This window comes from Alternaria atra (genome assembly GCF_907166805.1).
Source record: "Alternaria atra isolate CS162 genome assembly, contig: 28, whole genome shotgun sequence".
In the NCBI taxonomy this organism is placed as follows: domain Eukaryota; kingdom Fungi; phylum Ascomycota; class Dothideomycetes; order Pleosporales; family Pleosporaceae; genus Alternaria; species Alternaria atra.
This window is the reverse complement of record NW_025091326.1, coordinates 2714625-2737434: the sequence shown is the minus strand read 5'-3', so window position 1 is coordinate 2737434 and position 22810 is coordinate 2714625. Positions and strand designations below refer to the sequence as shown.

Sequence of the window (22810 nt, the reverse complement as noted above, 5' to 3'; positions counted from 1 at the left end):
GCTTGAGCCTCAAAAAGTCATCAGGTGGTCAACTCGATCCCGTATAGCCGGCGTCATCCTGTGCCACACCATTGGCGCGCCTCTAGTCAACTGTTGACGCGCAACACTCCAAGGTTCTGTCCGCGGATACTTCGGGCCAAAATGACTGGACACATATGCTGGGTGAGAAAAAGCATTAAGTCGTCAAGTTTCAAATGCGGGCGGAATCCCTCGAGGTCCTATGCAGACACAGATGCATCTATCGGAAACATTGACGAGAGCGCACAGCCTCCGCCTTACATGCTTATAGTGCACTGATTTTTGCCCAGCCCTGTGGCTACCTCTGAATGAGTTGAACAGTTCGCGTGCTCGCCTACCTTCAGCCGTGCGTCTTGACCAATCACCAAGCCGTGATTTCCACCGGATTTAGTCGTCGGTCAACGAGGGCCCTGCATTAATTCCTACACTATGACCTCACACGACTCTAGGGTTAGTTAGTTGGGAACACATACCGAAGGATTTCGACTTTGTTCGATTCGGGTGCTTCTTCCCCAAGACTCCATTTCTCCACACCGCTCATTTCGCCACTTTTTTTCCATCTAGGAATTGAATCCACTAGGAGAAAGAGATGGCGGTGCTTGCAGATATACTACCGGTGGTTTCGAGGAGTTCGGCTCTTGCACTGAAGTTCTACGGCATTGCTGCTGAGTCGCCTGCGGCTGCGAAAGACCTAGTTGGCGTTGCGAATAAGATAAATGAATTTGCCGCCATACTGAAGCAACTTGGGACCATCATCAAGGAGGATGATCGCTTACCATCACCTGAGGTACGTGAATTTTTTCGAACCATGATGCAATCAGAGAATGTTACAGATTACACAATGATTCGAGTCGTGGGTGGGATTCGCAAGAGGAAGATTGCGAGATATTGCGTACTTGCTTTGTGTGACTGAGGGATTTGGAGTTACGAGAGAAGAGCTGAAACATACCTTAATACTTTTCTTGATAGTTATGAAACCTCTTGCTGACCATGGGTTTAGGCCATCGATACTCTGGACGATGTCATTGATCAAGCTCAAACATTACTTGCCAGCTTCGAATCGACTATACCAACCGAAGACGAAAAGCACCATGATCGAAGAGACGATCCCCCTTCTACTCAGAATAGCCGTTCGCAGTTACATCCTTCGACCAAAGCAAGCTTAGATTATCTTTCAGCTCACCTGGAAGCATTGAGCATGACACTGTCTGTCCTGCTTCAAACTCTATATGCAGCGCAGACTATAATGTGGTCAAAGTAAGTTTCATGGCCTTGCAAGGCACCCAGCTTTCGATCGCGCCACATTGATATGGCTCTACAATTCTCTCAACGTAGACTATGATATGGATTAGTACGCTGACAGTGTTGTAGACTACGTCCCACGGTATCTCCACAGCAAGCCGCCAAACTCGTTGACAACGAAAAAGTTCAACTAGAGACACTCATCATTCAACAGCAACTGTCAATTTTGTCAGCATCAAATCTTTACGAACACTTGCCACGATCTGACGCGCGCCTGTTGATGGAGGCAGACAGCTCTCAGAGCTTAGTGATCACAGAGCGTGGCGAGATTCCTAGGCCATCTAGTCTCCGTTCATATCAGGATGAGGATTTGACAAGCCTCGACACATCGGTATACAGCGAAGCGAATGGATTACCTGCAGTTTTGAGCATATCAGCTTCACGTACGGAGCGCTTGCTGCAACAATGGACAAGTCTGCCTCTATTTGAGCGTCGCTTACAGGACGAAGAACGCGAGATGCAAAGGCAGAGATGGGAAAACCAACAAGCTACTGTTGAATCTGATAGTGAAGAAGAGAGTCGCAGATCGAAGCTGTCAGGCGATGGTACTCGGCGAACTGATGGGCTGGGAAGCATACAGCCGCTATTTACTGAAGTCAACGATACGCCCAGTCCACCACAGGAGAAGCAGTATGGTCCAAATGCACCGCCAACACCTGTTTCTACACCTCACACATCGCGAACGAGCATGCCACCAGCCGCCAACGAACAGTACATATCTACCTCACCCCGATCAAGTATGGGGAGTCTGCCAGTCGAGGCAGCCGCCGCGGTAGAAGCGAAGGAGGAAGACAGCGAGGTCGATCTAGGTATACCGTGGAAGTTATGTACGCGCAAATACTACTGGCGTTTCATTGATGCCAAACAGGTCAGCTCAAACACTGATCAAGCGTATTCTCTGGCCTATCTGGAACGTAGCAGCTGGACCGAGATCATGGCAAGCTGGGTGTGCAAGGAAGCAATCAGAGAGGCGGGTTTCAGATTTACGCAATACCAAAAGGAGCGAAAGGATAGCAGGAGGACAAGAGGCGAGACATGCTTCTGCATCGAGCGGCCATTACAATTCAACCAGGTCAAGCATCTTGTCGAAAGGACTGTTGATATTTACCGGAAGACAGCACCATCGACTCCGCCTCAACAGCCACAAGTCAGGAGATCATCTTTCAATCGTCCTCCACCACCACCTAGTATCTTGAAAGGAAGCACATTCGATCGCGATCGAACACCAGTACCGCGGAACACACATCCCCCGCTTGACCGCGCGAACAGCTCAATGCACTTTGCGCCGCCACCTGGGCCACCACCGCTAGATCGCTCGCTATCAATGCCTGGACCCGGTCTCGTTCCACCACCACCGCAATCAAATATTCAGACCCGCACTCCGAACCTCCAAATACCAGTACCCAGTCAATACATACCTCAGCAACCACAGTTCCCTCAGTCTCCACGACTACCACAGTACCCACCCCAAGCCAACGGCTATCCATCGCAGCCCATGAACGCAGCAGCTGCACCATCATACTACCCACCACCTCCAAACGCCCCTTTCGCGAACACACCCTTACCCCCACATCCGCAATTCCAAAACCAAAACTATCACATACAAGCTTCACCTCTCCGCCAATCATACATGAACCCAAGCAATCGACGGTACGATGACGATATTACGACTTCTGAATCTGAACTCGAGCGACCCAGACGACGTAGGTCGAAGTCGAGGAGCAGAATTTACGAGAAAGAACGGGAAAGGGAGAGGGAAAGGGATAAGTATGGGAAGAAGAGTTACACTGGGAGGAAGGCAGCGGCGGGTGCGTTGTTGGGTGTTGGTGGATTGACGGCGTTGCTGGATGGGCTGAGTGGACTGTAAGATGTACAAAGTTTATGTTGTTAGTTTCCAAACGCATGCGAGAATACCGATTGCTAATCGCTATATCGGCCGTATGCGTTATATGTCTAATGAATTATGATATCATGATGAAGAATTATTCTCCGCCTCCTTTGCCAAGTAATGCTCGTCACAATAGTAAACAAAGGACTTCGAGATAGCACAACGAGTGTTCAAAAAGGGAAAACGAATTCTGACATTAATATAGGATTATCGATAATCCCCCAGCCAAGAAACGCGTCGATCAGGATTACCAAACCAGGAGAAGAAGTACTAGGACAAGAATTAAAATAGGATCCACAATCCATCTCTTTCAATAACCCAGTAATCCAATTCTCTATGAATTCACACTCGTTCAAGGTAGTTTTACTCCAGGAATCTCATATACGGCACGAAGCAATCCAAATTATTTGGAACCACTCTCTCGCTGTTACGACGAGTACGCTGGCTAGTCGTATCTGAGTTCGAATAGATCCTCGTCCTATCCGGGTGGTGAGGGGCGTAGGAAAGGATTTCCTGCGCAGGAGCTATTTCGAAGTATTCTGGAGTCGTAATCGATTCTGTGGGAACTTGGTGTGGTACAGATTTTCCGAATATGGTTGTCGTTGCTACTGGGCAGACCATCAAAGGCGAAGTGGAAGTCTGGTTGCTGAAAGTCTCGTCCGGCACAATCGGTTCGGGAGTAGTGCTTGAAGCGGCGGTTCCATCGGTGTGTAAGTGCGCTTCAGTGGGCCCTCTATATCTTCCGACTGAGCTTCTGCCTCAGATCCGTCCGGCCGCTCGTCAACACTTTCCATGATCGCTGGCAATTCAGCGACTGGGCATGGGGCACCTTCTTCTTGTGTGGCCAGGGCATGACCATCTCCTCACCCAAACCTCCACTCGGTTGCTGTACAACAACACCCTCAACCCCAGCCCCAGCGCCATCACCACCCCCAAACCCTGTCCTATGCCCTTCAATCAGCAGTTTCGATTCCTTCTCGTTCTGAATCAACGAGCAGCAAGGGCACAACCATGTCTTCGTACAGTCTGCGGCGCAAGTCCCGCCGAGATCGCCTATTCTGCGGATGCGGAATGTTTGCCATGCGTTTGGGATACAGACGAGAAATTGGTGGGCGAGCGGGGTGCAGCAGAAGATTGAGTAGCCATAGGCTAGGCACTGTGGTTGCGTCTTGTTAGTCATGGAGAAGAGAATGATGAGGCGGGTTGAGCTAGGATCGAATGTAGGATATAGGTGTATTAGAGGAGAAGATACGTACCGGTACGTTGACAATCTCATAACCACTCATATCGCCATTGTAGTGAAGACGATGCCATGTCTTTCCGCAAGTGACACAGGGACAAAAGAAAGTGACGATGCCTACAATACACGTCAGTTTACCTTCTCACCAGTCCCGCCCTGACATCGACCTATGAGAAGGACTTACACAGTGGCAATGGATTGAGACAATCCTATAGACTTGTATTCCACGGCTTAGTACGATTTATGTCTGCTTCGAATTCCTCTCTTGCTTCCGCAGTCCAATCTATGAAGTGTGAACGGCAGTATTTACCCCATGTTGTAAGAGTGCCGCGAGTCTTTTGGAGTGAGGGGTGGCCTGCGAGACGGTCTGACATTGTGTATTACGAGGCGACCTTCTGATGAGGAGCTCGTATGAACTGCGCTATTCGATCTGGTAGAGAGGTATGGATACGATCATGAGTATGCAGATAACGGATGGATACCTGAGCGAAGAATAGAGTGGGCGGTGAGTGGGGTGACCCAGATGATGATGTTGACAAGAGAAGAGAAGCAGATACGCGAGGGAATGATCTTGATTGCGCCTGCGTCGCAACGTAAGAACGACAAAGCTAGATGGCAGGTAAGGATGCTGACGACTGGGAAAGAGCCACCACCTAGTGAAGCCACAATCGTCTCTGGGTCCCACGTTGCCAGAACGTAGCCTAAGTGCATTCGCAATATTGTGGATGAAGAACATGAGCTGGAATAACAGCTACAGATAACCAGACCACATCACCTGGACCGTGCGATACCACTTAGCCTAGAGCTGTGGTCTTTAACATCACTGCGTTTGGTGGAAAAGATTTGCAAGTATGAAATCGCATGCATTGTACAGGTTGCGCATGTTGGCAGCCCATACTAGTCTATATAACTAATCATCTGCTCGAAACTATACTTTTATGAAATTCCTTCCACCCAAGTCATTGGGTCAGGTCCGCGCACATGTGCATGCAAACCAAATGAGCTTCTAAATCCCACTGCCGAGCTGGCCTTGGAAAGACAGCCACCATGATGGTTACCACAAAGAACCGGGGGTATCTTCCTTCGTAAAAAGGTTGGGTCGTGGATGGACCTTCATGAACGCCATCTATGCAGGAAACTTTTCTGTCGTCCGAAACAGGGTCATGCTGCTACTCTCCGCGTGTGGAGAGACTGAGCGACGCAAGGACGACAAGAAAGACGTTGTCGCCGAAGGGTATGACCGGGAAAAAGGAATCGCTTTTGTCGTAAAATAAGAAAATGCTCAGAGGTCATCCGCGTGTGGACGACTCGGAAAGCGAGAATCTATAGCTCCCCAAGCAGCAGGCTTGCAAAAGAGCGAAGTCGTGAAATGTTCGTAATGCATGTCTTTCCGGGAAAGACGAGGGTCCTGCCTCCATGTTCGAGCTCGACAAGTGTGCGTCGAAGGGTATCGTATGCGAGAAGAGCTCGAAAACAGGCAGATCCGCAAAAAAAACAGTCGCTGTCTATATGCTGGTTGGGGTATGAGATTCCAGATTTCCGCATCGATCCGCGGTAACCGGGAAAGATTCGCAGAAAACATCCGAGAATAAAGGAAATCGAAAGCAAGCCATCGGTAGCAGCTGCACGAAGGCCCAGGGTATCGTAGAGAAGAAAATATGTCCCGGGCTGGCTACATCGTGAAGCGGTGTGATGCACGTTTACCACCAAGAGTTGCCACCAGGGCCAGATGGGTTGCCGTAGCCTCCACCGAAGCCGCCGCCACCGCCGCCGCCGCCACTGTAGCCGCCAGGAGCAGGAGGAGCGTAGCCACCGCCGGGAGCGCCGCCGTAGCCACCTCCGTAGCCGCCTTGGGGAGCACCACCCCACTGGCCACCACCACCGAAGCCACCACCACCACCGCCCATGCGACGAACGTCACGGGTAGCAGCGTTACCACGTCCACGGCCGCCTCCGCGTCCACCACGGCCTCCACCGAAGCCGGAGCCCTCACGAGCAATGGACTCGAGGAATCCAGGGACTTCCTGGTTGGCCTCCTTCAACAGGTCAAGGAGGTCGCGTACGACTCCGCGGTTGCCGCGGTTGAAGAAAGCAGTGGCAATACCAGTGTTTCCAGCTCGTCCAGTACGACCGATTCGATGAACGTAGTCGTCAATGTCGGTAGGCAGGTCGTAGTTGACCACATGAGTAACGTTCGGGATATCCAAGCCTTTTTAGGAGTTAGTAGGTTATTTCAAGGTTTGAAGAATACATGTGTTTTTGAAAGGATGAAAGTATTGGGAAACTTACCTCGGGCAGCTACAGCAGTAGCGACGAGGATAGGGCAACGTCCAGTTCGGAACATCTCCAGGGCCTTCTCACGCTCGCGCTGAGTGCGGTCACCGTGAATGGAGGTGGCGGGGAAGCCCTGGTTGATGAGGAAGTCGGACAGCGAGTCAGCCATACGCTTGGTCTCGACGAAGATCAAGGTAAGACCAGCACCGTGGGTGTGGAGGATATCCAGGAGAACAGAGCGCTTGTCAACGTCCTCGACGTACTCAATCTTCTGGGTAATGTTCTCAGAAGTGGAACCGACACGACCAACCGAAAGGAAAATGTAGTCCTTCAAGAAATCGCGGGCAAGCATCTGAATGTCGCGGGGGAAGGTGGCCGAGAACATGAGTGTCTGGCGGCCAGCGGTAGGAGGCATGTCCTCACCCTCAACGATGCGGCGAATCTGAGGCTCGAAACCCATGTCCAACATGCGGTCAGCCTCGTCAAGAACAAGGTACTTGATGCTAGCGAGGGAGATACGGCCACGCTCGATCAAGTCGACAAGACGGCCGGGGGTAGCAACAAGAAGATCGCAGCCGCGCTCGATCTGGCGAAGCTGGGAGCCAATGTCGGCACCACCGTAGACGACACAAGGGCGGACCCAAGAGCGGTAGGCGAACTTGCGGGCTTCGTCGAAGATTTGGGAGACCAACTCACGGGTAGGAGCAAGGACGAGCGAGGTGGGGTAGGCCTTGCGTTGACGTCCATAGCCACCCTGAGCCTGTGCGGGGGGAGGAGAGGGGCCGTTCTGGAAGGCCTGGGCGAGAATGGGGAAGAGGAAACCACCAGTCTTTCCGGAACCAGTCTGGGCACAAGCCATGAGATCACGACCACCCATGACGATGGGAATAGAGTACTTCTGTACGGGTGTGGGAACCTTGTATCCAGAGAGCTCGATGTTGCTCAGCAGGTGGTCATCGAGAGGTGGGTTTGTGAAACGTGTAACGGGCTCGGGAACACCCTGACCAGAGGCCTCGACGGGGATATCGTCGTACTTCTCGAAGTTGATACCGGTGTGTTGCTTGGAGGGGTCGTTGGGCACGCCAAAGAGGTCGCGCTCCAGACGCTGGTTGGGCGGGCCGGGAACGTGCTTGCCGTCCTTCCAGGCACCATCACCAGATCCGCGAGCACCTCCAGAGCCACCGCCGCCGGGCTTGCCGTAGGCGCTGGGATCGAAGTTACCGCGAGGGGCACCGCCCCATCCACCACCACCTTGAGGACCGTCGCGGCCGCGGGAGTGAAGTTGGGTGCGTTGGCCCAGCCACCGGCACCACCGCCGCCGTTCATCTGAGGGGGAGGACCCTGACTGTCACCCGTTAGCATACCTTCCTGTTTTGTGTCTTGGGTATTGACTGACCCTCCTGGTCCCCAGGCGCTGCCACCGAGACCACCGCCGTTCATCTGAGGAGGCGGGCCGTCCATTGGGGCCGGGCCTCCGGGACCACCCTGGGGACGACCGCGAAGGTGAGGGGGGATGTAGGCAGAACGCTCGCCGTTGAAGCCGTTCTGGTTGTTGTGTTGGGAGTCGTTTATGTTGAGACGACCCATGTCGAGTTGGTCAGCCATGATGGGCGAGGTTGAGTCGAGTAGGCTGAGGGTGTGTTTGCGTGTACGACAGATGTAATGTGCAAGTCGCAAATTACAGATATACTGACTTCGGCTGGCTCGGCGGTGAGCGACAGACGAAAAGTGGCAAGTCTAAGTGACGAAACTCGTAACTCGCAGGCGGGTGCCTGAGACTCGTTCTGTCAGGAAAGAAGGGAACGCCTCTGTCCTGGAAAACGAGAAGTAAAGAAGTGAAGACCAAAAGAAAGGACTTCACAGGAAATGTGCTTGTAAGGTTGTGTAATACACACAAGATAGTTTTGGAGAGTGGGTGGTTAGGGAAGAGGGAGAACGCAGCAGGTAAGTTAAAAAAGCGTGTCGGAGAACCCTTTCCGCACTAGACCCTGAGTGGCGCTAGCGCTCCCTCTCAGAGTTCTCAGCCTGTGGCGAGTGGGGAGCGGTGAACGTCACATATGGATCCTGTCGTGTGCTGCAACAGGCTTGCTTTTCATGCGACATGCACTGTGACATGTCCTCGGTGAACGTAGTGGCGACTTTGCCTGGCTCTTCCGCAGGTTCCAGGCCAGTTCGTGCGCCTGTGCCATGCCTCCAGATGACTCAACAGAACACCGTTTTGTTTTTGCTAGCAACGAGGTGTCTGGAACGCTTTACATCATTGTCTGTGGGTAATGCAGGGACTACAAGGAGTCCGTATCGGCTCACGTGCCGTCCTCTTCACCCTAGCTAGCGTCTTGACATGCTTGCATCCTATACAAGAAAGGAATTGAGCCGGTGCAGAGCGATAAAACCTGAGAGCTCTACAGCCTACAATAGCCCAATATACAGGAACACTGAAAATCTAAGAACCATGTAGGCTTTCTAACCAATTGTCTATATACCTCATTTTCCTACTGCGTGTTGTTGTGGTAGGCAAAGAGGGACTTGAGGTTCTTAGAAGTGTGTAACGTTGTTCCTGAATGGCGTGCTTGATGGTTCATGTTCATCACATATCGTAACCACAGTCTATTAAATGAATGTTCCTGCATTTCATCGTAATCTAGGCCATGCTTTTCTCCTTAAGCCCACCCATAATGTTACCTTGCCCACCGTTTCGCGACTTCAAGAACAGCACGCAGACCGCGACGACAGCCCCGATAAAGAAAAGCTTTTGGCCCATGGACAGACCATCAGCGGAACCAGTAACAGCAGCCATACCAGGAAGCTTGGGCTTGGTGGCAGAGGCCTGGGATACTTCAGCAATGTTGACGACGTCATCCTTGGACGGAGTTGCCGTGATATCGAGTTCGTCGCCAGGAATGGCGGGTTCAGCAAGTCCGTATAAATCTTGAAGAAATGGTACAACTATCAGCAGCTCTCCAACCTGAGGGATCGACTCAATAGCAAAGAATGCATACTGATGTCTAGAGTTCCGCGTGAATACCTTCCTCTGGCACCTCGAACTCGCCACTCTTGGCGATCTTGACAGTCTCAACCGGCTTATCTCCAGGTCCCTTCTTTACATTCTCAATCTTCTCCACGACCTCGTAGCCCTCGAGGACCTCTCCGAAAACGACGTGGCGGCCATCGAGCCAGCTGGTGACGACGGTGGTGATGAAGAACTGACTCCCGTTGGTGTCTAAAGATCGGTATACCAAGTCAGTATTTGTCTCATAGGCAGTTCGTACATGGGAGTTACTCGCCCTTTCCACTATTGGCCATGCTGAGGAGACCCTTGCGGGTGTGCTTGAGCTTGAAGTTCTCATCAGGGAACTTGGCGCCATAAATGCTCTTTCCGCCAGTTCCGTCACCTATTCAAGTATTACATCGTCAGTGTGTGGATCGCGTGTGGCTCATGCTGTCGTGGACCTACCCTTTGTGAAATCTAGTCTTTTGTCAGTACTGCGAATCTCTTCAGAGTGTGTTATCAGTTGTACTTACCACCACCCTGGATCATGAAGTTGTTGATAACGCGGTGGAAAGTAGAGCCCTCGTACCCGAAACCCTTCTCGCCAGTGGCCAGAGCGCTGTCGTATTTGTTAGACCCAGAAGCTACACGTGGGATTATACGCAGTCGTACCGGAAGTTCTCGGCGGTCTTGGGGACGGTCTTGCCGTAAAGACCGATGGTGATGCGGCCTAGCTCTTCATCGCCGTGGGTGATGTCGAAGTACACCTATGTCCAGTTAGCAAGGCCATCCATATATCCTCAATTGCAAGCTATACACACCTTGTGGGTGATCTTCGGTCCCTTGGCAGCCTCTGTGCTCTGAGCAAAGAAGACAAAGGTGATCGAAAGGATCAAGAGGAGCGAGATGACAGCTCTCTGGATAGTAGCCATGATGCCTGATTGTGTCGGGAAGCAATCGAGGGAAGTCACAGGGTTAAATAGTTTGGAAAGCCCCCTGCCTTAAGTGCAATGGTGGAGTGAATGTTGAAACGTTGCGTTTTACCTGGGTACAGAGCGATTGCCCGCACCATCGAACTAGGACTTATCGGGACTAGTGGGAAACGGAAGTCTGGAGTTCGAGATCAGACAAGATAATTGACACTTCAACACGCGAATTCGTCGTCGGAACGCTGATCCGCCATGGTACGCTACTGAATCGTCCAGTTCTCCTTGAGAGTATCTTACTGATGGTTTCAGGTGTTCATCAACGGCTTCAGCTTCACGGAAGCGACGCTTGTAAAGCGATCCCTCGAATCTTTCTTCGGCATCGGACCCTCAGTCTCGCAGCGCATCATGGCGAAATTCTACATCCACCCATGGGCGAAAGTTGGCAGCTTGAAAAACGCGACAGTCATGGACCTGACGGCTGAGCTGGCGAATATGAAGATTGAGAACGATTTACGGCGGCAAGTGCAGGACGACATTCGGAGATTGAGGGATATGGGCACATATCGCGGAAGGAGACATGCTATGGGTTTGCCTGTGAGGGGTCAGAGAACAAGGACACAGGCATGTTTTATCCTGGGAGCGAGGCTGCGATTATGTTGGGCATGTGTGCTAACGGATGTAGATTGCGACTGCGCGACGGTTGAACAAGATGGAACGGGGTGGTACTGGAAGAGTAGGATTGTAAGGTGGAAGACAGCATGCATACGAGTGTATGATATTGTACAGTATGCGGGCATGGGAAGGCCTGTACGATGCGCATTTAGAAGGAATACATGGCACATTAACGACTCAATAACACTAAAGACATCAGTGGCTATCTCTTCATCTTTCCCCACGGGTGAGCATATCTTTCGACAACACCAGAAATATGATATTTGGCAATAATGTTCTTATAGGACTGGTCTAGTCTCCCCTATGTTGAACGAGCGATCTATGAAGAAGCTTATTTTATATGGGTCGTACCTATCATTGAAATTGCCCTCTAGAGATATCTACTGTTGCTTTACTATTCGAGTTTTAACGTAGCTTAGCATGTATACCGTCAGGGTACATTTCAGTAATAGGTGCAACTTGGTAAAACAAGCTTCCTCGTACCGTTCGAAGACAGTGTATCTGTGCAGATCCTGTCCGCCGTCGAAATCCTCTCGCGCGTATATGGGAGCATAGTAATAGTCCCAAGCGGGAAGCCGACTAGCATTTCGATCGAAATTGATGATGACCTAGGTAGGCTGCAACGTTACTTGAGGCCGTCAACACCGATGAGGAAGATTACAACGTTGGCAACCTTACTCATCTCGAAACAAATTTGCGAATTAGACTAGCGAATGTTTGATCGCAACTATCAGGCTAGTCGTGTCGGAAGTATGGAAGCCGGAACCATGAATCCAAAAGCAGATGCTTCATCCGGATCTGGTTGCCAGAATCTAGATGGCAACCATGTTGTCCTGTAATTGTACAGATCGTGGGCCTCCTTGAAGATATAGGGATTGTAGACTCCAAGCTCAGTGCAGCTATGACAAGATTGTGTGGTTGCTCAATATATTGTCTCGTTGCGTTGGTATGGCAGCTGTGCACTGTTGGTCTCGGAATGGAACAATAAGAAACGAATGCTTCACAAAACCCAACTTCCACATTGGGAATACTGTTTTGCTGAGAACTACTCTGAAAACTCTACTTCCGCATTTACACATTTTGCCGTACCCAGGGCAATCACTGACTTGGCACTCGCTCAGTAGGCCTATCCTTCTTGTAACATCGAACTAGAGGCCCATAACGAGTGTTTTGGGTTTCCCCATAACAGCACCGATTACTTGCGCTTACGCTCGACTGGAACGTCTCGTGCCGCTGGCGGCTTTGGGTGCAGCATTACACGCTGATGGATACCCTACTGCGGCGGGCGGAAGCCGAAACGTTTTGAGAGTTATCATGGACGTTTACCTGCCGGGTGAGGGCTAGCGATGCCAGGATACCCAAGCAGCATCTGCTTCATGGCGCACACAATCTTGGAGTTCCGATAGGCGTTATTGGCATACAGCTTGGCACTCCCCTACCATCCGATCTATCCTTCTCCACGTTTGACGGCAGGAACTGTAGGCCTAGGCGGTAATAAGCGGTCGGACGGGAGCTCACAACCCGGACGGAAGCTCTCGTATGGATGTATATGCATTGATACCGCCGAAGCGACTACCTTTGGAAACGAGGACAGGATTCTTTTACTGCAATAACGTGTGAGCATGGTAGGGAAGTCAATGTTTGTCTCTGCCCGGAATTGGTGTCAATTTAAACATGGATGATTTGTTTTCCCGAAGAAAGCAAACTGCGAAAGTGCAGTGGTGAAGATCACAATACTTCGGCCTTGCCTTTCGGAACTTTGATATGCGAAGTATAATTGGACGTGGAGAGAGCTTGCAGATTGACGCAACGCGCGTGGAAACAGCTGTCCCGGATCATGCTCGCCACCTCTTTGGGGTCGCGTCTGCCTCAGGTTGACCCTGCATGGGTTGTTGATGTGAATGCCGTCGAAGGAGTAATGCTGATGGACCGCGAAAGAGAGCTGCTCATGCCGTGCATCTTTACTTGTCCAAGTAATGATGTTCGTTCCAGACTTCAGTCACACTTCATCTCCACGGCACGCTGCGGGTACTAGTTCAGAAACAGAAAAACAAAAGACGTTTCTCGGCTTCTTGCACTCGAGTTACCCCTGATACAGTGTTGCGAAGGAATATTGTTAATCTAGCCTTGGCTTTGGCGTGCAGCTTGTGATCACCATGCGTCGACTGTTAAGGGCTAGTCGTGGAGCTATCAGCGGCTCCCTGCAGCACACTTCGCTTGACGGCGGATGGGTTTCAGATGTAATCGTAGGTCGGTAGGAATCGTACGATACCATTAAGCGTCTCAAGCAGGAGCGTGAAGATACTCGAATATTCGGTCGCAACGCAAAGCGGATGATCAGAGTGCTTTTGCTGACAATGGCACACGGACATCGTTCATCTTTCAAAGTTTATGGCTTGCGGCTGATTAAGCCACGAGAGATTGGGCCAATGACAGCTGATCGACGGGTCTAGCCTCGATTTGGCCTGGAGAATCCTTCTCGCCGCAGCGACCCAGCCCTTCAACTCGAACGCTATCCGTGCGCCAGAGACATGATTACGACCCGTGGACCCAATTGACGGCCAGATGTGTGGCGGAAATGCACCTTCGAGTCTACCATGAATCGCAAATTACTGGACCGCCGAATCAATACACCCTCAGAACTCGTATGCCAAATCATCTGCTTTTCAGCCAATAGGTGGGTATTTCGCAAAATTCGCCTTGTCAGGCTGCTGTCAGCTTGACTGCGGGCACCAGCGACAGCAGACCACGCGGACATCTCGTTTCTGCACAAGACCGTCAGTGGATGATAGCTCGTAGTTTATTAAGGCTAGCAAGCCACAGGTCTAAACCAATGAGAAGCCCAAAGCACGCTTTTGGCGCCTACACCGGCATGTTGTCGACTAGGATGCAAATGGCTTTGGGCATATCTCAAACGTGAGGGGACACAGCCATCAGGGCCTGCGGAGGCGATCATGGAGACAAAGGCCTCCAGGGCTCGCTTCTGCTGCAGGTCCCAGGCTTGAATTTGGCCCGGCTCCTACAAGGGCGGTTATGGCGCCGAATGAGAACCCACCAGTCTACAAGCCCAAATCTCTTCTGTTCCGGCTGCTCCTTCTGACGGAGACTTGTCTCAAGCTGCGCGGGACGCCCAGATGCTGACGAGACTGCTGAGCGTGGCAGCTTTGATTTCACCAGACACTCAGAGCGTCACCGAAACACTAATCCCCACTAACTATCTGCTATACTGTCGACCAGATATCCCGGTCGTCGGCTAGCCCGTTTGAGACTTGAACATGGCGGCGACGAATACAGACATGCATATGCTTCAGGAAAGTCCAACGGCACATCGTATTCCTCAGCACCAACCGTCGTCACCTTTCCACTCTCTATCCTCGCCGTCCCTTGCGGAGAGTATTCGCAGCCTTCGCGACGACTCGACGCGCTCGCACAACGTGCCGGCCACTACAGACGAGCAACACCAAATCCGAGGACGTCGCAAGCCTGTCCCGACTCCGCTGTATCCAACTGGCAATAACGGGTCCTCATATCAGCAGTCGTCCTATCAAGACTCACCCCGCTTCGACGAACCGCGTAGTCCGCGCGAGAAGCTTGACGCATTGCTTGCGGAGGAGCAACATCACACCTCGCCCATTCGCCCAACCAAGCCAGCGCATCCCCCTACACCACCCAACGTCGCTGCCCCAAACTTCACGCAGCCTTCGAGGCCGTCTGCGTATGCAAAACTCCGGCAGGTGTCGTCGCCCACGCTGTCCTCGGCTGGAATTTCCCCACCAGCGTCACCTGTCACCATGCCTCCACCATCGCGGCCGAACCGACCTGAGACGAGACCGACGGTGCCTGTCCGCAACCCCTCAATAGACTCAGCAGCATCATCACTATCCTCGACTGCCTCCCAGAACCGCCCTCCTGCCAACCATGCGCCCCGACCATCGCAAGATACGAGCACCGCGAACCCCCCAGATATGGCCGCTTTGATAGCCACAGCAGGCTCACCAGAGGCTGCGATGCTAGCATTGTGGAAGGAGAAGCAAAATACGTCAAGTCACAACGCGCAACTCTGGCGGCTGGTTGAGAAGCAACGGTCCATGATCATCGGGTTGCAGAAAGACCTGGAGCGCGCATTGAAGGACAAGGACCGCTACCGCAGGAAATTCAAGGAGTACGCTGAACAGGTACCACCAGGTCCTGGTTCACTACAGAAGTCCGACACCTTCGACTCAGTCGTGGAACGCGAGACGAGCCAGTCGCCAGCCCTCAGCGAGCCAACTGGCGAATTCGCTAAACTCAGCGACACGAAAGCCGTAGAGCACAAGACATCGCCCTTGACACAAGAGCACCCGGCACCACAGCTCATACCAGACTCACAACTAGCGACGTCGCCATCTCATTCCACCGCATCAAATCTGTCATCAGCAGTAAATTCACCCACCGACTACTCTGTGCAACCCCTTAGCCTTGGTAGCAAGGGTCTCGGCCTCGACGCCATATTGCTACAACCCAGCGATGCTGCTCAACACTCAGAACAGGCACCGAAGCCAACTACGCCTCCTCAGAATACCTCCGATGTGACGCTGGTTCCAGGCGATTCACAACTCCAGCCTCCACAGATATCTCTGATTCAGGCCACGCCTGTCATTGGCGGCGACGGCTTTGAATCGCCTCCAAGAAAGACTCCGCAACCTCTGCGCAAGGCTCCGCCAGCTCCGCTCAACCTCTCGAAACCCATAACCACCAGCGCACATCTCCACCAAGCCGTACATGGCGACGATGTCGATTCAGATTATGACGATACATTGGAAGTGGATGAGATACCTGTTGTAGAGTTGCGGGGAAGGAGAAAGACCCGTGAGGAAGATGATCGGGTACGCGAAGCTCTGTATTCGCAAGACGAGGAAGCTAGGAGCAAGTCGAAGAAGAAGAAAAGCGAAAGCAAGAGCAAACAAGCGACGCCTTCTGAAACACCAGCAAGCGATCAACCTCAGGCGGTCCCGGTTCCCCTTTCGCCGCGACAGTTCAATGCGCTGCAATCGGGCCTTCCACTCTCTCCCCGTCACCCACCAGCCAACTCTTTAAACGCTCTTCTTAGTCCTGCAAATTCGGATAGTTCTATGATGGCGAACCGAAGTGTCGCATCACCACTCATGAGTCCAGGACTTCCTTCTAGTCCTAGGCCTACCGACAGGCCACTTGGGTCACCACTACCGAGGAACCCCAAGCAGTCAATAGCATCACCGCCCATGTCGCCAACTGCTACCAATCAACCAGCTGGGCGGACAGTGCAGCAACAAGTTCCTCTCCCTCCGAATACACCTCAGTCGTATCAATCTCCTCCGGTCAATCAGAGTCAGCAGTCCAATCAGCTCCGCAAAGAAGCGTCTACAGGCCTTTTGACAGTACCAGGTGCGCAACCTAGTCCAGAATCGCCATCGAGTAGCCCTACCTTGAACGATGTTCCTGATGCAGAACACGTCTATCGAGGACTCGTCTCAGATCAGTACCCTGGACTCTTGCTGCCTCCCAATGCGCTACCCTCTATTCAAGTGAAGGTCTTCTCATCCCGCCTTCGGCCGTCCCGTATGAGCATGCTAGCCCCAAGACCACAAGAGGAGGACCCTGTCTTTATTCTCGCTGTTTACGCTCGCTCTGATAACAAACAGCTTTGGCGCGTGGAGAAGACAATCGCTACGCTGCCCTCTCTAGATTCCCAGCTGAGATCCCTGTGCGACTTCCAGGGACAACTTCCAGATCGCGGTCTTTTCGGGGGTCATGCGCCTGCCAAGATTGATGCTCGAAGGGTCGCCCTCAACGAATACTTCGATACTGTCCTGGAAACCCCCATGAACGAAAGAACGGCCTTGATTGTGTGCGATTACCTATCCACTGATGTCATTGGCGCACAAGCCGGCGACAGATTGGCCCCCGAGCCTACCCCAGGTCCAACAGTGTCTGTTCAGAGGACGCAGCGCAAGGTGGGTTACCTTACCAAGCGTGGTAAGAACTTCGGAGGCTGGAAAGCGCGGTTCTTTGTCCTGGATGGCTCAGAGTTCAGGTACTTTGAGGGTGAAGGTGGTGCGCATTTAGGAACGATCAAGTTGCAAAACGCACAAATCGGGAAACAGTCACAACAGCAGTCAAACCAATCGCCACAACGAAAGGACGACTCTGAGGACAACCAATATCGACACGCCTTCCTCATCTTGGAGCCAAAGCGGAAAGACTCGACAAGCTTAGTTCGTCATGTGTTGTGTGCGGAAAACGATGAAGAGCGAGATGCTTGGGTTGAGGCGCTTTTGCAACATGTCGACATACCAGATGAAACCTCGCCAATCGAAATTCACGTCCCCTCTACTACACGTCTCCAGAAGCAGCAGGCCAGCCAAGACTCGACGCGCTCTCAGCGGAGAGAAAGCCCTGATGTGGCAGAGCAAGATCGCTTACAGGGTCTCAGTTATGACGATGCCGTTCAAGCCCAAGCCCCTGTTCGAGGTCCCAACCACCGAGACATGATGACGGAAAAGCCTTCCCGAGGGTCACCTAAGGAATCATCTTTTCTACAGGACAACTCAGGTCACTATCCTGCTATCTCTGGGCCCAGCAACGGCACTCCCATCAAGGACTCTGAGAGTTGGGGTAGCAAACTGATGGGGGGACCTACGGCAGTCAAGGACAAGAAACGCAGCATATTCGGCTTCAGAGGTCGTGGCGGTTCCTCCGATCTTGCACCGGTACAAGTCAGTACCCCTCTGCAGCCAACCATGGAACATCGCCTACCTCCAGGCCGCAGCGTCTTCGGCATTCCGCTTATGGAAGCCGTGGAATTCACACAGCCTGACGGTGTCAATGTGGCGCTACCGGCTGTCGTCTACAGGTGCTTGGAGTACCTTCGAGCAAAGAAGGCGATTAGCGAAGAAGGTATCTTCAGGCTTAGTGGGTCGAACATTGTCATCAAGGGCCTGCGTGATCGGTTTAACAACGAAGGAGATATCAAGCTTCTGGACGGGCAATACTATGATGTTCACGCTGTGGCATCGCTCCTCAAGCTGTACCTGCGAGAACTACCAGCTTCTGTTCTAACTCGGGAACTGCATCTCGACTTCCTCAAAGTTCTCGGTAAGTGTTTCTTCTGGATGAACTTGATCAATCGGGCCATGTACTGACACGTTTTAGACATGGACGAACGTAGTAAGAAGATCCAGAGCTTCAACGTTCTCGTGCACAAGCTTCCCAGGCCCAACTTCGAGTTGTTGCGACACCTGGCGTCGTTCCTAATTGAGATTGTGGACAACTCCGGGGTGAACAAGATGACCGTGCGAAATGTCGGCATAGTGTTTGCACCTACTCTGAACATTCCAGCTCCATTGATATCTTTCTTCTTGACTGACTACACCGACATCTTTGGTACTGCTCTCGATGAAGCAAGTTCCCCAATCCATGAGATCCGGAACAACACTTCTCACCTAGGCGACGACGCCATTCGATCTCCACGGAGGCAGATGTTCTCCGATCTCCCAACGCCTGCGTACAACGAGACCACCTTCCAGCAGCGTATGGATCGACCGCCCCAAAGTTATCAAGGAAACAGTGCTCCCAACTATCCACCCCCACAACCTCCACAGCAATATCAGCAACAACAACAACAACAGCAGGCAGCAGCAGCAGCAGCAGCAGCAACAACAAGGTCAATACAGTGGCTATGATTCAGGCTTCATTCCAATGCGACCCAGCTACGATACTCCAGCCTACGATCAACCATACAACTCTGGGGAGGGGTACGGTAGCTTGAACGGAGCCGTACAATCCGGCGGAGCTCGAGAACAGCGGCAGCGAAAACGAGAAAGCGGCATGCTTCTGATGAACATGGGCATGGGGGGCCAACGCAAAGGCCCAGGTGGACCCAACCCTCAACGGGGAGACGGACGATACGATCCACGAATGTACTCTCAAAACAACACCAACCCCCTAATGGTACGAGAAGAAACGGCATTCGACTGAGCGCAAGCCGTCGGGTCGAATTGGCGACAACAATGATACATGAGGATGTATACCAAGATTTGTGTTTAATTTTTGGATTCTTAATTCAGGACCACGGACTGGATCCTTGGCTACTTCGGACTTTGGCTCTTCTTCCTTTTTCGGCTCTTGTATGTATATCCAGCGATACCAGGCGTTTTTGCATGGGCGAGGAAGCAAAATCGACTCGCGAGGAGTTGTGCATGCTTTTCTCATTTGCATACCCCATCCCTTCCCATTATTTCTGCGACAGCTTGGCCTTGGCTTTAGCGTGGCGCATTTTGTGTGTTTTTAGTTTTCTACCTTCGCTGAGATATCCTGGTTACTTTATGTTATATCTTTGGCGTGCTTCATGGGTAGAGGTTATGCAAACAGAGCCGACCACTACAGATGGGAAATGAAAAGAATTTTACATAAATATTCAAAGTCATCTTGTTCGTTACCTTGAGATGAAATTGATTACAGTGATAATGGAAGAAGGAAAATGAGTTTCTCTGCGAGATATAGCGCGATGTGTCTAGAACCTCATCGGCGGAAGGTTTGGCTATCGCCGAGGGGATTCGTGATGGAATCGCGTTGAGTGGCATCCGTTGGTTCGGGGTCTTAGCGTCTAAGCTTGGGCTTGGATGCGCTTCCCGCACTGATGCATCTTCCTCCTTCGCGATTGACGGCTGACTAGCTATTCTCGCAGTAGTTGAGGTTGCGACACGCTTTCTTGCTTGTTCGAGACGCGCAAGGCTTGAGACACACCATCTCAGATCCCAAAGTCGCGCCACAGGGATAGCAAGCCAGGTCGCAAGCTCAGGCGACACAGGGCCAATCCCATCCCACAGCGCAACCAGCACAGGACTAGTGGAACCGTACACAGAGCACCCAAAGCTAATCCCCGAACCGCGTCTTCGTCATGGACGACAGGCCTGCTGCGACAACCGCACCTCTGCCTCCGCGCGCCGACGAGCCCGACTCGAGAAACAGCTTGCGACACATCCTGGCCGCAGACCCCCAAATGGACGACTCCAAGCCCGACGCATCGCAAGCAAACACGCCTGTCCCCGATGAGAGCGAAGCTGGCGGCGATGCGCCAGATGCCTCGCGGCCAGCCAACGACAACGACCCTGCGCGACCATACTACACGGCAACAACCACGACGACCCGCCGCAATGCCAACGGGAGCGTGTCGTCCGTCTACAGTGGGAATAAGATCAAGCATTTGAAGAAGGACGATGGCATCCCGCTGTGGCGCAAGGACATCCAGTTCGACTTCCTCAAGCTCGTCTTCGAGGACGACAAGCGCGTCTTCACCAAGCAATCCGACAGCACCAGCGGCCACACGTTTGCCGACATCTACCTCGATGCCATGGCCAAGAGCAGCAAGTGCAGCAAGATCCTGAAGGACAAGCTGCTGACTGAGCGCCCGGCTGCCATCAACATGGCCATGGTGTGTCTGCTGGTCAACGTCGGGCGCATGAACACTACCCTGAATTGTAGGCCACATATACCCACTTGCAGACCTTCCCTAACAAACAACAGTCTTCCCAGAGATGCGCGCCCAGCTACGAACCTACCACTCCATCCCCTCGCTCCAAGCCCACCAAGATCCCAATGCCTACAAGCAGCTTCAGGATGCGCCGCGGTTGAAGTCTATCCTAAAGGGAGCGACTGAAGACCATGAGCAGCCCAGCACCATCGAGGAAATAATGGCAGCTTCCATACCGCGCACGAACCCGGTCAACCTCATCTTCGTTCTGTCACAATACGCACCCAAGATCTCAGAACTACACTTCTTCCCGCCTCGCGACTTCTTCGACCTCGTCATGCGCTCCAACCTGAGCAGTAAGAGCAGAGCCACAGCCTTCCTATGGCTCATGTGGTGGTATCTTGAGAGCGACTTCACCAAAGAAGCTGCCGAGAACAATCCTTTTGGCCCTGGACAGATGGGACCGCCTGATGACCCGACTACGGCAGAGTTCCCAATCAAGTGTCCGCCCTTTGAAATACTTTCGCCTGAGCAGGAGGCGCTGGAGAACGTCGATTCGACCGAGGAGAAGGCATTTGGTGAGATCAAGCGCAAGGAGAGAACAGCTATATTGGCAAGCGACATGGCGCCAGTTGTCACAGGCCCAAAGCGGACGAACAAAAAGGGTGAGTACTGTTTTTCATGAGTACCGAAGTTGCGACAAGACTCAGCTCCGACCATTCCTAACATTTCCCTAGGTTTCAACCAAAACCCGGTCTTCTCAATAGCCGCCGATGATGGTGCTTCGACACCTGGCCGTGACAGACAATCGCCATCCCATGGTAAGCCTCTATACTTGATCTCCAAGATAGTACCGATCTAACAACAGCAGGCTCCGCGAGAGGACGTGGCAAGCTTGCCAAATCGATCATCGAACGAGATTACCCCTCAGACACCGACCGTACCCGGTCAGCATCCCTCCGAACAGCGTCTATAACACAGCCAAGAAGGTGGCCACGCCTAACATGCGCATCAACACCCTCCTCAACGAAGATGGACCCGCCTCTTCTCCCGCACCCAAGGGGCCCGGCCGCGGGAACTGGTCGCGCAATCGCACATCAGGGATAGGTGCCGGGGGAACACCAGCAGCACGTAGCTTCAAGACCAAACTCGACGGTCCAACCTCGCAAGACGGCCAATCTCCCTCTACATCCGCGCCCACCTTCAACGGTCCACACGGCTTCTACCTCCCACTCAACGGGTCTGATCCCTCTCACAAACGCACACGTCCCCTCACACAACACCAACTCGCCGTCGAGCAATACCGTCGGCGACGCGTAGATGTCATCCTCGACCGCGGAATCCGCATCGAGTACGCCGCCGCCGCTAAACGCCGCCGCAAAGCCAACCCCTTCATGCGCAGCTGGATCCGCTGCAAAGGTATGGCAGACGGCTATGATACAGATGAAGAATCGCACGCACAATTCGCTCAACTCCCCGACTATGAACTCGGCACCAAAACACCGCCACCCATGCCCTCTGGCCTCGTTCCCTTGGATTTCGGCGGCGAAGTCAACGACCACGGCGAGGAATCCTACTATCGCGCTAAGATGCTTAGCAGAGCTTTGCGTCGTCTGGATCGCTGGGAGGGTGGTAAGAGTGCGTCTAGAGGGAGACCCAAGGGGGAGAGGAGTAGTGGGTTACCGGATGTGAATGAGGGGAGACCTGTCATGGGTAGTGAGGATGAAGATGACGAGGATGACGATGGTGATTTGATGGATGTGGATGAGATGGAGAGGAGGGAGGCGTTGGAAGATGCGAGTGAAGAGGACAGCGACGAGGATGTTGATATGGAGGGTGAGAGGAGGTGGGATTCTAGTACCCTTCCGCCGTTACCTAGGATGGCGTAGTTGGTGCATGTTGCTGTGGAGAGCTGTTGTGTGGTGGGGAGGGGGGAAGGAGGAAAACAAGCTTTCTATTCTGTCGTTTGTATAAGTTGGTATTTTCTCGTGTATTGATATGTTGGGAA

The 22810-nt window shown here is 52.5% G+C and overlaps 6 protein-coding genes across 6 annotated transcripts; 4 read left to right on the top strand and 2 right to left on the bottom strand.

The window, feature by feature from the left end:
• Positions 1 to 607: 607 nt before the first annotated feature.
• Positions 608 to 3187, top strand: ALTATR162_LOCUS7915 (uncharacterized protein; the record flags this gene model as incomplete). The annotated part of the gene is made up of 3 exons (XM_043315543.1): positions 608 to 805; positions 1019 to 1275; positions 1390 to 3187. 3 exons carry the CDS (start codon positions 608 to 610, stop codon positions 3185 to 3187), a joined length of 2253 nt encoding a protein of 750 aa, XP_043171478.1.
• Positions 3188 to 6148: 2961 nt separating this feature from the next.
• On the bottom strand, positions 6149 to 8327 carry ALTATR162_LOCUS7914 (uncharacterized protein; the record flags this gene model as incomplete). Its single annotated transcript, XM_043315542.1, has 3 exons — positions 6149 to 6657; positions 6738 to 8067; positions 8115 to 8327. 3 exons carry the CDS (start codon positions 8325 to 8327, stop codon positions 6149 to 6151), a joined length of 2052 nt encoding a protein of 683 aa, XP_043171477.1.
• A 1036-nt stretch (positions 8328 to 9363) lies between these two features.
• On the bottom strand, positions 9364 to 10643 carry ALTATR162_LOCUS7913 (uncharacterized protein; the record flags this gene model as incomplete). The annotated part of the gene is made up of 7 exons (XM_043315541.1): positions 9364 to 9720; positions 9761 to 9942; positions 10016 to 10114; positions 10177 to 10188; positions 10245 to 10330; positions 10384 to 10478; positions 10533 to 10643. The coding sequence occupies 7 exons, from the start codon at positions 10641 to 10643 to the stop codon at positions 9364 to 9366; spliced, it is 942 nt and encodes a 313-aa protein (XP_043171476.1).
• Positions 10644 to 10892: 249 nt separating this feature from the next.
• ALTATR162_LOCUS7912 (uncharacterized protein) lies at positions 10893 to 11385 on the top strand (the record flags this gene model as incomplete). Its single annotated transcript, XM_043315540.1, has 3 exons — positions 10893 to 10895; positions 10950 to 11261; positions 11323 to 11385. The coding sequence occupies 3 exons, from the start codon at positions 10893 to 10895 to the stop codon at positions 11383 to 11385; spliced, it is 378 nt and encodes a 125-aa protein (XP_043171475.1).
• Positions 11386 to 14587: 3202 nt separating this feature from the next.
• ALTATR162_LOCUS7911 (uncharacterized protein) lies at positions 14588 to 19307 on the top strand (the record flags this gene model as incomplete). The annotated part of the gene is made up of 3 exons (XM_043315539.1): positions 14588 to 18425; positions 18483 to 18993; positions 19040 to 19307. The coding sequence occupies 3 exons, from the start codon at positions 14588 to 14590 to the stop codon at positions 19305 to 19307; spliced, it is 4617 nt and encodes a 1538-aa protein (XP_043171474.1).
• A 922-nt stretch (positions 19308 to 20229) lies between these two features.
• On the top strand, positions 20230 to 22691 carry ALTATR162_LOCUS7910 (uncharacterized protein; the record flags this gene model as incomplete). The annotated part of the gene is made up of 5 exons (XM_043315538.1): positions 20230 to 20809; positions 20856 to 21467; positions 21540 to 21623; positions 21674 to 21742; positions 21784 to 22691. The coding sequence occupies 5 exons, from the start codon at positions 20230 to 20232 to the stop codon at positions 22689 to 22691; spliced, it is 2253 nt and encodes a 750-aa protein (XP_043171473.1).
• Positions 22692 to 22810: the final 119 nt, after the last annotated feature.